This window comes from Megascapheus bottae, chromosome 17 (assembly GCF_031878675.1).
Source record: "Megascapheus bottae isolate mThoBot1 chromosome 17, mThoBot2.hap1, whole genome shotgun sequence".
Taxonomy (NCBI): Eukaryota; Metazoa; Chordata; class Mammalia; order Rodentia; family Geomyidae; genus Megascapheus; species Megascapheus bottae.
The window spans coordinates 42,767,766-42,781,375 of record NC_143525.1 but is presented as its reverse complement, the minus strand read 5'-3'; the positions used below and the strand labels follow the sequence as shown (position 1 = coordinate 42,781,375).

General features: G+C 43.0%; 1 protein-coding gene across 1 annotated transcript; it reads right to left on the bottom strand.

Moving 5' to 3' along the window:
- Nucleotides 1-1,233: 1,233 nt before the first annotated feature.
- Smg8 (SMG8 nonsense mediated mRNA decay factor) lies at nt 1,234-8,775 on the bottom strand. The gene is made up of 4 exons (XM_090351131.1): nt 7,017-8,775; nt 5,450-5,595; nt 2,226-3,098; nt 1,234-1,658 (listed from the first exon to the last, which is right to left on the bottom strand). The coding sequence occupies exons 1-4, from the start codon at nt 8,773-8,775 to the stop codon at nt 1,461-1,463; spliced, it is 2,976 nt and encodes a 991-aa protein (XP_090207257.1). The 3' UTR covers nt 1,234-1,460.
- Between the last annotated feature and the right edge of the window lie 4,835 nt (nt 8,776-13,610).

The following is a 13,610-nucleotide window of genomic DNA, read 5'->3' as shown; positions in this document are numbered from 1 at the left end:
TGGCAAAAATAAATAAATAAATAAAATAAATGCTCAACCAGCCATGTAACAGTTTTTTGTTTTTTTTTGCTAGTCCTGGGGCTTGAACTCAGGGCCTGGGCACTGTCCCTGAGCTTCTTTTGCTCAAGGCTAACGCTCTACCATTTGAGCCATAGCACCACTTCCTGCCTTTTCTGTTTAAGTGGTTGTGAGGAATCAAACCCAAGGCTTCATGCATGCCAGGCAAGCATTCTACCACGAAGCCACATCACCAGCTCCAATGACCAGACTTGATACGTTGGAACCCATAGAACTGAGCTTCTGACCTAAGTCTCATTTACATATGTGCATATTTAGGGAGTCTTACTACATGGTTGTAATCCTAGCACTTGGGAGGTTGAGGCAGGAAGATGCAGAGTTCAAGACCAGCGTGGACTACATAGTGAGAACTTGTCTCAACAAACAAACAAACAAACAAACAATTGGCCAGGCAAGCTACTCAGGAGGTGAAGAACCAAAACATCTCGGTTTGAGGCCAGTAGAGGAAAACAGTTGTAACAACCATCTCAACCAACTGCTGGGTGAAGTGATACATGCCTGTATTCTCAGCTATGGCAAGAAGCACTGCAGTCCAGGGCAGCTGGGAAAAACGAAAATCAAGACTCTTATCTCAAAACTAATTAGAAGAGGGGTTGGGGATTTAGCTAAGTGAAAGAGCGACTGAACTCAGACTTGCAAGGCTAGCTCCACTTTCATCATTTTTGGTAGCTGGTAGGAGATAAGTGTCTTATGGGATTTCCTGTTCCCGCTGGCTTTGAACCACGATCCTCAGTTCTCAGCCTCTTGAGTAGCTAGGATCACAAGCTTGAGCCACTGGCACCCAGCCAGAAGCAGTATCTTTAAAAGAAAAATCATCTTAGCAAAAACAATTTTAGCAAACAATGTTTTAACTCAACATGATTATGAAACACTCAGTAAGAAGCAGTGAAGGGGCCGGGAGTTTTGCCTAGTGGAAGAGTACTTGCCTAGCAGGTGTGAAGGATCGGGTTCGATTCCTTGATATTGCTTATGTAGAAAAAACTGGAAACGGTGCTGTGACTCACTTGGTGAGCTCTAGTCTTGAGAAAGCCCAAGGACAAATGATCAGGCCCTGAGCTGAAGGCCCAGGACTGGCAAAAAAAAAAAAAAAAAAAGAAGCAGTGAAAATGAAACAAGAGAAAAGCAAGCTGTCAATTCTCAATATTTTATGTCCTTTTGTTCTACAATTAAGCCAGTCTTTATTAGAAAGCTGTAAACCTATTGGCAATAAATATCAACAATATAATGAAATAGTGAAAGAATTATTATACAAATACTGAAACCTGTAATCAAAACACATTTTGGGTTTGGGGAAACACAGTATACATATACCACAACACAAACAAAAACCACACAAAAACCAAAAACCAGTTCCGGTTAAGGCTTGAAATGGCTGGAAAATCTTATTGTGTCACAGCTTTAAGAACTCCACGGAGCACCTTATAGCTCATTAACTGCACATTTTCCTTAGGAGGAAAACAAGGTCCTCTCTCAGTCACATATGCATAAGGAAATCTCAAGACCCAAAGGCCATCAGGAGGAAGAGTGATTTCTTGTTTTTCTGGATAAAATACTGGACATGGTGGTGGGCCTGGCTGAACCTGGAAAATACAGGAAATACAATTGGTTTTACATTCCTCAACACCTGAAATAACTGGAAACATGGCCCAAGTGCTAGAGCAAGTGAGGGCATGAGGTTCTCAGTAATGGAAAAGAAAGAAAGAAAGAAAGACAATGCCTCAAGCAGCATTAGTTTCAAAGACAATATAAGATTAAACATGGGGCCTGGAGCATGGCCTAATGGTAGCGTGCTTGCCTAGTATGCACAAAGCCCTGGGTTCAATTCCTTGGTACCACATACATAGAAAAGGCTAGGAAGTAGCGCTGTGGTTCAAGTGACACAGTGATTATCTTGAGCAAAAAGTGTCCAAGGATAGTGTCCAGGCCCTTGAGTTGAAGAGCTCAGGGACAGGGTCTAGGCCCAGAGTTCAAGCCCCAAGACAGACAGGAAAAATAAAAAATTTAAACCAAAGACCTACCTACTAAAGTAAACTAATCCGCTTGGGAAAAAATGGTATTTAATAAAATAACTAATTAACTTGTACTTTTAACAACAATCAAAACACGCATGGGCACTTTTTGTTTGGAGGAAAAGGTGTGTTTCTTACCTGAGGCATGAGTACAATCTGCAAAGGAGCATCAGGAACCACAACAAAAAGCCTCATAAGTTGAGCATAATGTGGTTTTAGCCCTCTGCCTTGTGATGAAGACAGAATATATAAGGGCATATCACTATTTAGGGCTTTTAAAGCTGATTCCTTCGGTCCACTGCCCATCACTTTCATTATTTTTTCAGGTCCCGAGCACATGAATCTCCGACCTCGAGAATCTTCGTATTCAAAGCCCACGAAAGCTCGAGCTATGTCATCACGTCGTCTTCCTCTTCCCATTACAACTGCGCTTCTTTTTCCAGGAATAGCTTTATTTGGAGCAGGCCATGAATTTGTGTCTAAGTCTCCTTCATCTTCAGCTCTAGTCCTGATGACAATGTCCCAAGGCATAAGATAGTTCGTTCCTGGAATGAAGCCCTGTTGGTCCAAACCTGTATGAAAGTTATAAGACTTAGCAGGACCTAGTTTAACCAAAGACCAGCTGGAGAATTTGGGCAGGAGACCTTTTGGGCAATTTGAATGTAGCATGCCTGGCAGGTATTCAACTGTGGATGCCTGTCGGTCAACCAAGTTGGGTCTCTTCTCAGGTTTGACTTCTCCTTGACCATGAACTTCTGGGTTGTCTCCTCCTGCTTGTGGATCAGCGGGATAGGTACCTAAGCTATCTGTGGACTGGCCCAAACTTAAGGCTAAACTCAGACTTGTGCTCTCTCCTTGAGTTTGAGGTTCTTTTTCTTTAAGCTTATCAGCATCTGAATCTGGAGGGGCAGGAGAAGACTCATTTTTAGCAGGAGCAGGATCTGGAGTACTTGGTTCAAATACTGGAAAATTGATATGATCCAACTTTCCACAACATTTTTCTTCCAGAAGCTATAAAGAGGAGAAAAAGATATACACAATTTTCACTTAATATACCATTCTTAGCCCTGTGCTGGTGGTTCACACTTGTATTCCTAGCTACTCGGGAGGGTGAGATCTGAGGATCACAGTTTGAAGCCAGTCCAGGAAGGAAAGTCCGTAACTTTTTTTCCCCCCACTGTGAGACTCTTATCTCCAATTAACCACCCAAAAACCAGAAGTGTTCATATGACTCAAAAGTGGTCGAGTGCTAGTCTTGAGTTGAAGAACTCAGGAACAGAGTCTAGGCCCCTGATTTCAAGCCCCATGACTGACCAAAATAAACAATAAATAAATGAATAAAATAAATTCTTGGGAGGAGGGAAGGGGATTAAAAAAAAAAAAAAGAACAGGGGCTGGAGTTTGGCCTAGTGGTAGAATGCTTGCCTAGTATGTACAAAGGCCTGAGTTCCATTCCTCAGTCCCTCACACATATTAAAAAAGCCAGAAGTGGTGCTGTGTCTCAAGTGGTAAAGCCCTACCCTTGAGATAGTCCAAGGACAGTGCACAGTCCCTGAGTTCAAGCCCCAGGACTGGCAAAAAAAAATTCTATATATCTATATCTATAGATGATGCATATCTAATCAAGGTACATTACATGCATGTTTGTAAATATTACAATGAGACTCCTTACTAAAATTTACACTAATAAGTATTTTTCTAAGCAACACATTTTTTTTTTCTTCTGTTTGTCCTGGGTGTTCTCCCTAAGCATTTCAGCTCAATGCTAGTGCTCTACCACGTTGAGCTACACCCACCACTTCCAGTTTTCTACTAGTTAAATGGAGATAAGCGTCTCAAGGATTTTGGTTTTGAACCTCCATTCTCAGATCTCAGCCTCCTGAGTAGCTATGATTAAAAGTGTAAGCCATTGACCCCAGCTCATTTTCATGTAGAAAGGTAGCAATGAAATTCCTCTTCTTACATAATTAATATAAGCCACTAAATTAAATAATACACTGAAAAATCAATAATGAATTCTCTTGTCCAGTATGATAGATCACACCTATAATCTCAACACTTGGGAGGCTGAGGCAAGAGGACTACAAAGGAAGACCATTTTCCTAAATGAGTAAAATCAAATTGCACATCCTTTATTATAAGATGCAAGATCCGTAATCAATATGTAAACAAATAAGTACCTGTAAAGAATTTGTCTTGTGCAGGGCACAGTGCCTCATGCCTGCAATCCTAGCTACTTAGGAGGCTGAGATCTGAGGATCATGGTTCAAAGCCAGCCAGGGTACTAAAAAGTCTGTGAGACTCTTCTCTCCATTTAATCACCAGAAAACGGGAAGTGGTGCTGTGGCTCAAGGGATAGGAAGAGCTCAGGGACAATGCCCAGGCCTAAAAGTTCAAGACTCATGACTGATTAAAAAAAAAAAAAAAAAGAAAAAAGAAAGAACTTGCCTTGTTTATACATTGCATGGCTATTGAATTAGCTTTCCTAGATATTTGCTTCTGCTGTGGTTGTGGTGAAAGGGTTTCCCTATGTAGCCAAGGATGGCCTCAAATATGCTTGTAGCCAAGGATATTTGAATCTTCCATCCTCCCACCTCAACCTCCTGAGTGCTGGGAAATAGATGTATACTACTGCTTGTGGCTCTGAAAATCTGTAGTTCTAACTGGATGATATTCATTGTAAAAATAAATAGGCCTGGTGCTGGTGGCTCTTGCCTGCAATCCTACCTACTTGGGAAGCCGAGATCTGAGGATCACAGTTCAGAGCCAGTCCAGACAGGAAAGTCTGTGAGGCTCTTTTTTATTTTATTTTATTTATTTATTTATTTAGTGAGTCATGAGGCTTGAACTAGGCCTGGGCACTGTCCCTGAGTTCTTCAGCTCAAGGCTACCGCTCTACCCTAGAGCCAAGCCCCACTTCCCATTTTCTAAAGGTTAACTGAAGATAAGAGTGTCAGGTCCTTTTGTGCCCAGGCTGGCTTTGTACCTCAGTCCTCAGATCTCAGACTCCTGAGCCGCTAGGATCACAGGCATGAGCCAGCTACCAGGAGCCACCATGCCCAGCTGCGAGACTCTTATATTCTGTTTTCTTTAGAAAACTGGAAGTGGCTCTCAAAGTAGTAGAACACTAACCTCGAGCAAAAGAACTCAAGAACAGTAATACCCAGGCCCCAGTTCAAGCCCCATGACTGAAAGGGAATAAAAAAAAGAGGAGTAAGGGAACCAAGACACGAGAAAGAGTATTAATGTTTGTGAAGTAATGCACCTTCTAGCTGGTGAATATAATGTAATCCTTCTATTAATTACAATAGGAAACATATAGAAAAAGAAAGAGGAGTAAGAAGCATACAGTCAGAGTTTACCTGATAGAAGTCATAGTTAGCTGCCTTGATATCAAAGGGATCATCACGAGGTGCTTGTTTCCTTCCACAGTTACAGGCACCAGTGGATCGGGCTCGGCTATTGTGATACAGCACAGGGGGGTTTCTATCAGCCTCAGGTTTTTCTCCTGGGGGGAAAAGGTCAATATTAATTTTACAAACACAATGGAGAGTATCTTTTTTTTTTTTTTGTCAGTCACGGGGCTTGAACTCTGGGCCTTAGTTCTGTCTCTGAGCTCGTCAGCTTAAGGCTACCGCCCTAACCCTTGAGCCACAGTGCCACTTCCAGTTTTCTAGTGGTTAGTCCAATGGACTTGAGTGCCTGGGCTGGCTTTAAAGGGAGATCCTCAGATCTCAGCCTCCCAAGTAGCTAGGAATACAGGCCTGAGCCACTTTGCCCTGCTTAGAGTCACTCTAAAAATGTCAAACCTTAAAATTCTCTGACTAGTTCTTTGGAAATACACACACATATGACTAAATACAACAGAAGTAGCAAGTAAAAACACATAAAGTAATTTATATTTTTAGTCTACTTTCAAGTTTTTGGTGGTACTAGAGATGAATTTTTGGGCCTTGTGTGTTATGCAAGCACTCTATCACTGAATTCCAACTCTGGTTGTCTAAAATTTTGAGTTTTGTTTTTTATTTTTGCCAGTCCAGGGCCTTGAACTCAGGGCCTGAGCACTCTCCTTGGGCTTTCTCAAAGCTAGAGCTCTACCACTTGAGCCACAGCACCATTTCTGGCTTTTTCTGTGTATATGTGGTACCGAGGAATCAAACCCGGGTCTTTGTGCATGCTAGGCAAGCACTTTAACCACTAGGCCAAACTCCCGGCCCTAAAATTGGGAGTTTCTAAGTGGATTTTTTTTTCTTCCTGTTGCCACCATCATGGTGACCATACACTTAGTTATATTTATTTTAATTCAACAGGTACTCCCAAGTAAAATATGTTAATGCAAAATATCTGAAACTTTGTACTACTTTAATAATGATCACTTACCAATTCATTATAGTTCCTTCATTAAATATAAGAATATAATAAATTAGATATGACTAAAATTTCCTTTTTATATCAGCAAATAAAACTTACTAAAGTACCTAAATTTCTACAGGACTCTTTTTAAAACATCAACATACTGTAAACAACAACAAAAACACAGCTCAAAAATTTAGACTCATCAAGGGCCCAGTGGCTCATGTCTGTAATCCTAGCTACTCAGGAGGCTGAAATCTGAGGATCGTAGTTCAAAGCCAGTCCAGGCACTGAAGAACCTGAGACTCTTATCTCCAATGAATCTCCAGAAAACTGGAAGTGGCACTGTGGCTCAAGGGGTAGGGTGGTAGCCTTGAGCTGAAGTGCTTAGGGACAGCACCCAGGCCCTGAGTTCAAGTCCCACAACGACCACCACTACCACAAATGGATTCAGAAAAAGACAATGAGAGAGAGAGAGAGAGAGAAAGAGAGAGAGAGAGAGAGAGAGAGAGAGAGAGAGAGAGAGAGAGAGAGAGAGAGAGAGAGAGAGAGGGCACACTCAGAAAAAAATCTTACCTGACTTAGGTAATGAGTGAAATTTATGTACACAGTGTTGGTCAGTTAAACTCCTCTCTTCACAGAGCTGATGGCCATTGCTCCAAAACTTGTAGCAGTCCTCGTGTAACTGCATGGCATATTTATGAAAGGCTGGACCTCTGGCATGTTGACTGTACACTCGAAGAGCCTGGGCAAGCTGATTTTTATGGACTGTCATTGTGTAATTGTGAGGCAAATTAGACTGGTAGGCACTATGAGCCATGGGTAAAGCTTTCTGACACCGGTTTTCTGAGAATTTTGTGTCAATATCCAAAAACCCTTCCAAGACTTTAATACTGCTTAAAATCTTAGAAGTTATCTCCCCAGTGGGTGATGCCAAGTCCTCTTCTTTGCCATCAATAGCCACTTCGTACAGTTTTGCCGCTGCTGAGATCCACTTCTGGTAAGTGGGAAGTTCAAAATGGGATGGCTGAGGGTTCCTGCCTACACTGTCATCAAAACCTTTCTTGCTTAGGACCAACTCCACATGCTGCCATAGGAATTCCCGCAGAGTAAAATCCACTAGCTGGCCCGAAGAACTGGAACTGCTGCTATCAATGTGAAAGGAAAGTTGTTGTCGGCTGTGCTGCCTCATCACCTGGTATCGCCTGGGCCCAGAGAGGGGTGTAGGCACCAGCAGGGAATCAGGGTCCTTCACAGTACAATGACTCCTAAGTTGGTCCAGCAACATGCCTACGGGGTCCTCCTCCTGGCTTCCTGGGACAATGTACACAAATGCTTGGTTGGCAGGTACAGTAAAGAGGCAGTTGATACTCTGATTAGTCAACACTCGACTCTTGCGGAAGATTCTATAGATCTGGTCTTCCAGTGCATGCTGCAGTCTTCTCTTGGGGGAATGCTTCTTGGGTTTGTCTGGGTGCGCTGTATCTTGACTCCGAGGGGGTTCCACCTTGAGGGCTCCATTCAATTGAAAGAGGAAAAGAAGTCTAGGTGGGCAAGGCCGGCAGTTTAGCTTCCAGTCTTTTCCAACTGGACAATCCTTAATAGCTGTTTTGAGGAGGGGCAGGACTTTTTGTCTGAGCCCATCCAAGGCTCTGAATACTCGATCATAAGTGATGTCAAAGGAACAAGTCGGATGGACCAGTAGCAAGATATGACAGACGGAGAAAAGGTAAAGGAGACTGAGGCACTGTAGCTTCTCCTGGTGCTTCCAGAACTCGTGAGCTTCGGCGTGAGGCAAAGACAGGCCGCCTCCAGCTTCACCGCTCTGCAGGGCTCGGCAAGCCCGCAGAAGCTGTGAGTTGTCGCAGATGGACGTGAGAAGAAGGTACAGAACTTTGCTTTCCTGATTGTAATAGGCCTGCAGAAGGCTGAAATCCTGGGACCCCGGCTCGGGGCGGTTACCTTCCGCAGCCGCTGAGGCTCCTCGGACCGGATCCCCAGATGCGGCGCCTGGGTCCCCAGCCCCGCCGGCCTCCTCGACGGCGCCAGCTTCCGGCTTGATTCCGGACGGAGGCTCTCCTGGATCTTGGTTGCGAAAGAGGGGGAAAACCTGCCGGTCGCATACGGTGTTCACAAGAGAAAACTTCTCGGAATTGAGGCGCAGAGCCGTCTTGCCGAAGATTCCAACCACGCAGATCTCATCTTCCCTCCACGGAGGCTCGGGCGCGCCCGCCGCGGGGCCCCCGCCTTCTGGGGGAGACCCTCCCGAGCTTTCCGCGCCCACCCAGGCCGAGGCGCCCAGGAGCAGCTCTCGTAAGCTGACAGGACCCGCCATGGCGAAGCGCCGGCTCGAGAGCTTCCGGTCCCCCCGCGAAACCCCACCGGCTCCGGTCCGGGCGTGAACGTCCTCCTCCGCTCCTCCCGTTCCGCCCCAGCGGCTCGCACTCGGGTTCCGGCCCGCGCCCCTCTCCCTCCCAGGCTTAGGCTCACCTCCTCCCCAAGCCTTAAAGCTCTTCCGTGTGAGACTTTGTCCTGAAGACAGGAGAGGCGGTTTGTATGGTAAACAACCCAACTGAAGCAAAATTGGAATAACTGCTAAATTCTGGTTGTGCCTTTTACTCTAAAAACATTTTGCAAAGCAAGGTGAACCAATTTCCTTCCCCTGCTCAAAGCACAGCAGAAGTGAGGGAGGGCCAATGATTTTAAGAGGTATGAGAATTACAGGTACAAGATAATTTCTCTGGCTAGGATTTTGATTTATTTTTTTTTCAGTAGTGGAGATTGAACCCAGGGCCTCCACTGTAGGAGTTGAACATAATCCTCCTGTCTTTGTCACCTTGTGTAGGGGTTACAGTAGTTCACCACCATGAGGTGCTTCTGAGTTAAAAGTGTGTGTGTGTGCAGGCACTGTGCTCTTGCATAGTTTTTTTTTTTTTTTTCATATGTAGGGCTTGAACTCAAGCCCTAGGTGCTGTTCCTGAGCTCTTTTGCTCAAGGCTAGTGCTCTATCACCTTGACACACAGCACCACTTCTGGTTCTCTGGTAGTTAGTTGGAGGTAAGAGTCTCCTGCACTTGCTTGCCTGGCCTGGTTTTGGACCATGCTCTTCATAGCTCAGGAGCTAGGATTACAGGCTTGAGCTACAGCAGGCCAGTCCTACATTCTTTTCTTTACCAACTCATTTGCATCCAAGCTTGATCTCCAGACATTGAGCTCTTGCTCTGTTTAGGACAGGCTCAAGTGCTAAATCTATTAAATGTATTTTTTAAAAGATTTGTCTTTTGTGGGGCGCGGTGGCTCGTGCTTGTAATCCTAACTACTCAGGAGGCTGAGATCTGAGGATCAAGGTTTAAAGCCAGCCAGGGCACAAAAGGACCTGAGACTCTTATCTCCAATTAATATCTAGAAAATGGGAAGTGGGGCTTGGCACAAGGGTAAGGCTATGGCCTTGAGCTAAAGAGGTCAGGGACAGAGCCCAGGTCAGGTTCAAACTCTGTGACCCCCCCAAAAAAAAACTGTCCTCTTCCTCTTTACTTCTCTACTACATATCCAAAATTTCAATCTCTGACACAAAACAAAAAATTCTACAAACTCAAAGCCTTAAAATCAATATGATTCTACATGTATGCACCCTACATGATCCTCTTCATGGGAATTATTTTCTTTAATTCTTTACTAAGGGACTATGGATTGGCATAAATACTAAGGAAATGTTTGGTAGTATTTAGTAGAGATATTTTATGTGTGGTTTTTTTTTTTTTGCCAGTTCTGGGGCTTGAACTCACATCTTGAGCACTGTGCTTCGGCTTTCTCTACCACTTGAGCTACTTCCAACTTTTTCTGTGTATGTGTGGAATCAAATGCAGGGCTTTGTGGCTGCTAGCTAAGCACTCTACCACTAGGCCATGCTCCCAGCCTTGAGATTTGTTCTTGTTTTTAAGCTAGTTTTACTGGACTGGCCTGAATCTCAATTAGGAGGCCGAGTCAGGAGGATTTTGAGTTCAGTGCTAGCCTGGATAACATACTGAGACTTCATCTCAAAAATAAGGGGGCTGTGAATGTGGCTTAGTGGTAGAGTGCTTGCCTAGTCCTGGGTTTGATTTCTCAGTACCACATAAACAGAGAAAGCTCTGTGGCTCAACTGGTAGAGCGCTAGCCTTGAACAAAAGAAGCTCAGCAGCAGTGCCCAGGTCCTGAGTTCAATCCAGATGACTGGAAAAAAAAGTTGCTCAGTGTTACTTAGGGAGAAAACTGATTGTGATAGAAGAGGGAGAAAGGAATATATTCTAAGGATACTTACATCCATTTATTGGTGGATCTTTGCTTTATAGTAATTTATACGCTTATGTTTCACACACTTTTATTTGTGTTGCATGTCTAATAAAGAGAAAACTAAAGGGTTAGTAATCTTTCTTTTAAAACACAACAAGGTGCACTTCTGTTTGCTGTTCAGTCTCAAAAAAGGAAAATGAACAATAGTTTGATAAGCCATAGGAACTTACAGTTTAATGAAGCCATTCCATTTATGTTAGTCAAATGGCACAATATAAAATATAAAAATTAGTAAACGATACATTTTAATACTGATACGATAATAGCAGTAGCAGCTTTGCAAATGTTTATACGATTTCTATAGTTTTGTTTTGAGACAGGGTTTCATTAACTTTCAAACAATCCTCTTGACTCTGTTTTCCAAGTAGCTGGGACTTCAGGCTAATGCCTCTGAGCCTGACCAGAACCTTTTTTTTTTTTTTTTTTGCTGGTCCTGAGGCTTGAACTCAGGGCTTGGGCACTGTCTTTGAGCTTCTTTGCTCAAGGATAGCATTCTACCACTTGAGCCACAGTGCCATTTCAGGCTTTTTCTGTTTATGTGGTACTGAGGGATTGAACCTAGGGCTTCATGCATGCTAGGCAAGCACTCTACCACTAAGTCACATTCCCAGTTCTGACCAGAGCCTTTATTCCACAAGAATTATCAATGCATTTATCAATATAGTATACAGTAATATTATAAACACTTGAAATGCCAATAAAATATTCTTTTGTTACAAATACTTAACTTTTTAAGGTGATTACTCCCCTTTATTTTATAAATTACAAAAATAGCTAGGTTAAAAAAATTTTTTACATGATGCAGATATGCCTGTTTGTTTCATTTTCATACAGAAATGTGCTGCGAACATAAACTGACTACCACTTAGGTGCTAAACATTGTCTCCAGGTCTATTACTCTCCAATCTGATAATTTTCCAGCAACATTATTTGCATCCCAAAGCAATATTTTCTTATAAAAACACAGGCATTTCTGGGCAATTACTAAGTTACCTTTCTATCCTAAACCGAAGGATCTATCAAGGATATCCTTTATGTAGCTGTTTCGTGTCAAACTAGAAAGTTCAGTGACGAACTTTTTCTCAGAACCAGAGAGGGCATTAACTTCAAAGCTAATTCTCGGATTGATGGTGCTCATGGTAAAGCATTTGTCTTCCATGTTCAAGGTCTCGGGTGATAGCCACAACATCTTGTATCTTCAGTTATTCAGTATAATGGGAATTATTCTTCTATGAAGCTACAGTAGTACTCAGTGCTAAACAAATAACTCTGGCAACCTGAGGGCTTCCAGAAATACTTAGTAATTTTCAGGGGATTGTATATAAGGTTGCTATGTAAGATGAAAGATACTCAGTTAAATATGAATCAGAAAAATACATACATATATATTATATATATACATATACATATATATTTGTTGTGGGGCTTGAACTCATGGCCTGGGCACTGTCCTTGAGCATCTTTGTGTTCAAGGGTGGCATTCTGTCACTTGAGCCACAGCATCACTTCTGGTTTTTGAGTGGTTCATTGAAGATAAAAGTCTCATGAGGACTTTTCTGCCTGGGCTGGCTTCGAACTGCTATCCTCAGATAACAGCACCTGTGCCCATTTTTATTTTTACCTTTTGTTGTGTGAATGATTAAACCCCCAGGGATATGCACATGATAGGCAAATGCTTTATCACTGAGCTATAGCATTAGTTCCATTCGATATTATAGGGTTTAGAACCACAGCTTAGGCCAGGAGTTTGGCCCAGTGGTAGAATGCTTGCCTAGTGCCGGGGCCAGCCGGCAGCAAACCAGGGTTCGCGGATTGGGATTCCTGAAATAGGGGCAAGGACTAGGAAAAAATGGAAGAGAGACAAACAGATGGAGTTCGGGAGGACTACAGCCCAAGTCAGCAGTCCAAGAAGACTGTGAGCTCCAGACTGCCGCCTAAGAGACTCTCTCGTTTATTTTAAGTTCCGACCTTAAATACTCTTCTTAAAACTAGGGAGTTGCCAGAGGCTACATTCATACAAAATAGTAAACAAATCACATATAGGATAAATGAGAAAGGATTAACATTGCTTAAAGTCATCATGATAAGAACTGATTGACATTGCTTAAAGTCATCATGATAAGAACTGATTGACATTGCTTAAAGTCATCATGATAAGAGTTACTTCCTTGTGTATACAGTTGTGTAGGTCCAAGGTCAGGTCCAAGGTCATTGACCCCACAGTCGGTCCCCAACAGCCTAGCATGCATGAAGACCCAGGTTCGATTCCTCAGTATCACATACATAGAAAATCTGGAAGTGGTGCTGTGGCTCAAGCGGTACAGCACTAGCCTTGAGGAAAACCCAAGGACAGTGCTCAGGCCCTGAGTTCAGTCCCCAGGACTGGCAAGAAAAAAAATATATAATCACAGCTAAGTAGTAAAGTGTGTGCTTACTATGTATGAAGCCTGACTTTTTTTAAAATATTGTTTAATGGGACATATTTATACTTAGAAGTTATTTGTTGTGTCTCTGAAATTTAAATCTAGTTGGATATCATGCTTTATTTGCTAATCTGACATTTTCAGACTGGCAAGAAAGAACAAACTGGGGTGAGATGTGCACTATTCCTGCTATTGAATCCATGGTGGGTAAGGACAGGGCAGGGAACCTCATCATTCTGCCAAAGACCTCAAGGAATTCTTGGCAGGCCACAGTGGAAAACAGAAGGTTTGTGTTGAAGCCTTCAGGAAAATTTTATTTAGTTGTGTGCTGGTGGACAGTAGATATGAAAGTAAGGAATGCAAGGGCTGGGGAGTGTAGCTCAGTGAGAGAGCATATTTAGCAGGTGCGAAGACG

What these genes read in the sequence shown, in the direction of transcription:
- Smg8 (XM_090351131.1), bottom strand. Translation starts at nt 8,775, where the DNA reads ATGGCGGGTCCTGTCAGCTTACGAGAGCTGCTCCTGGGCGCCTCGGCC. An exon ending in TCACTCATTACCTAAGTCAG is followed by an intron (nt 5,596 to 7,016) that starts GTAAGATTTTTT and finishes TTTTCCCCCCAG; the next exon opens with GAGAAAAACCTGAGGCTGAT. An exon ending in AGATTGTACTCATGCCTCAG is followed by an intron (nt 1,659 to 2,225) that starts GTAAGAAACACA and finishes TGTATTTTCCAG; the next exon opens with GTTCAGCCAGGCCCACCACC.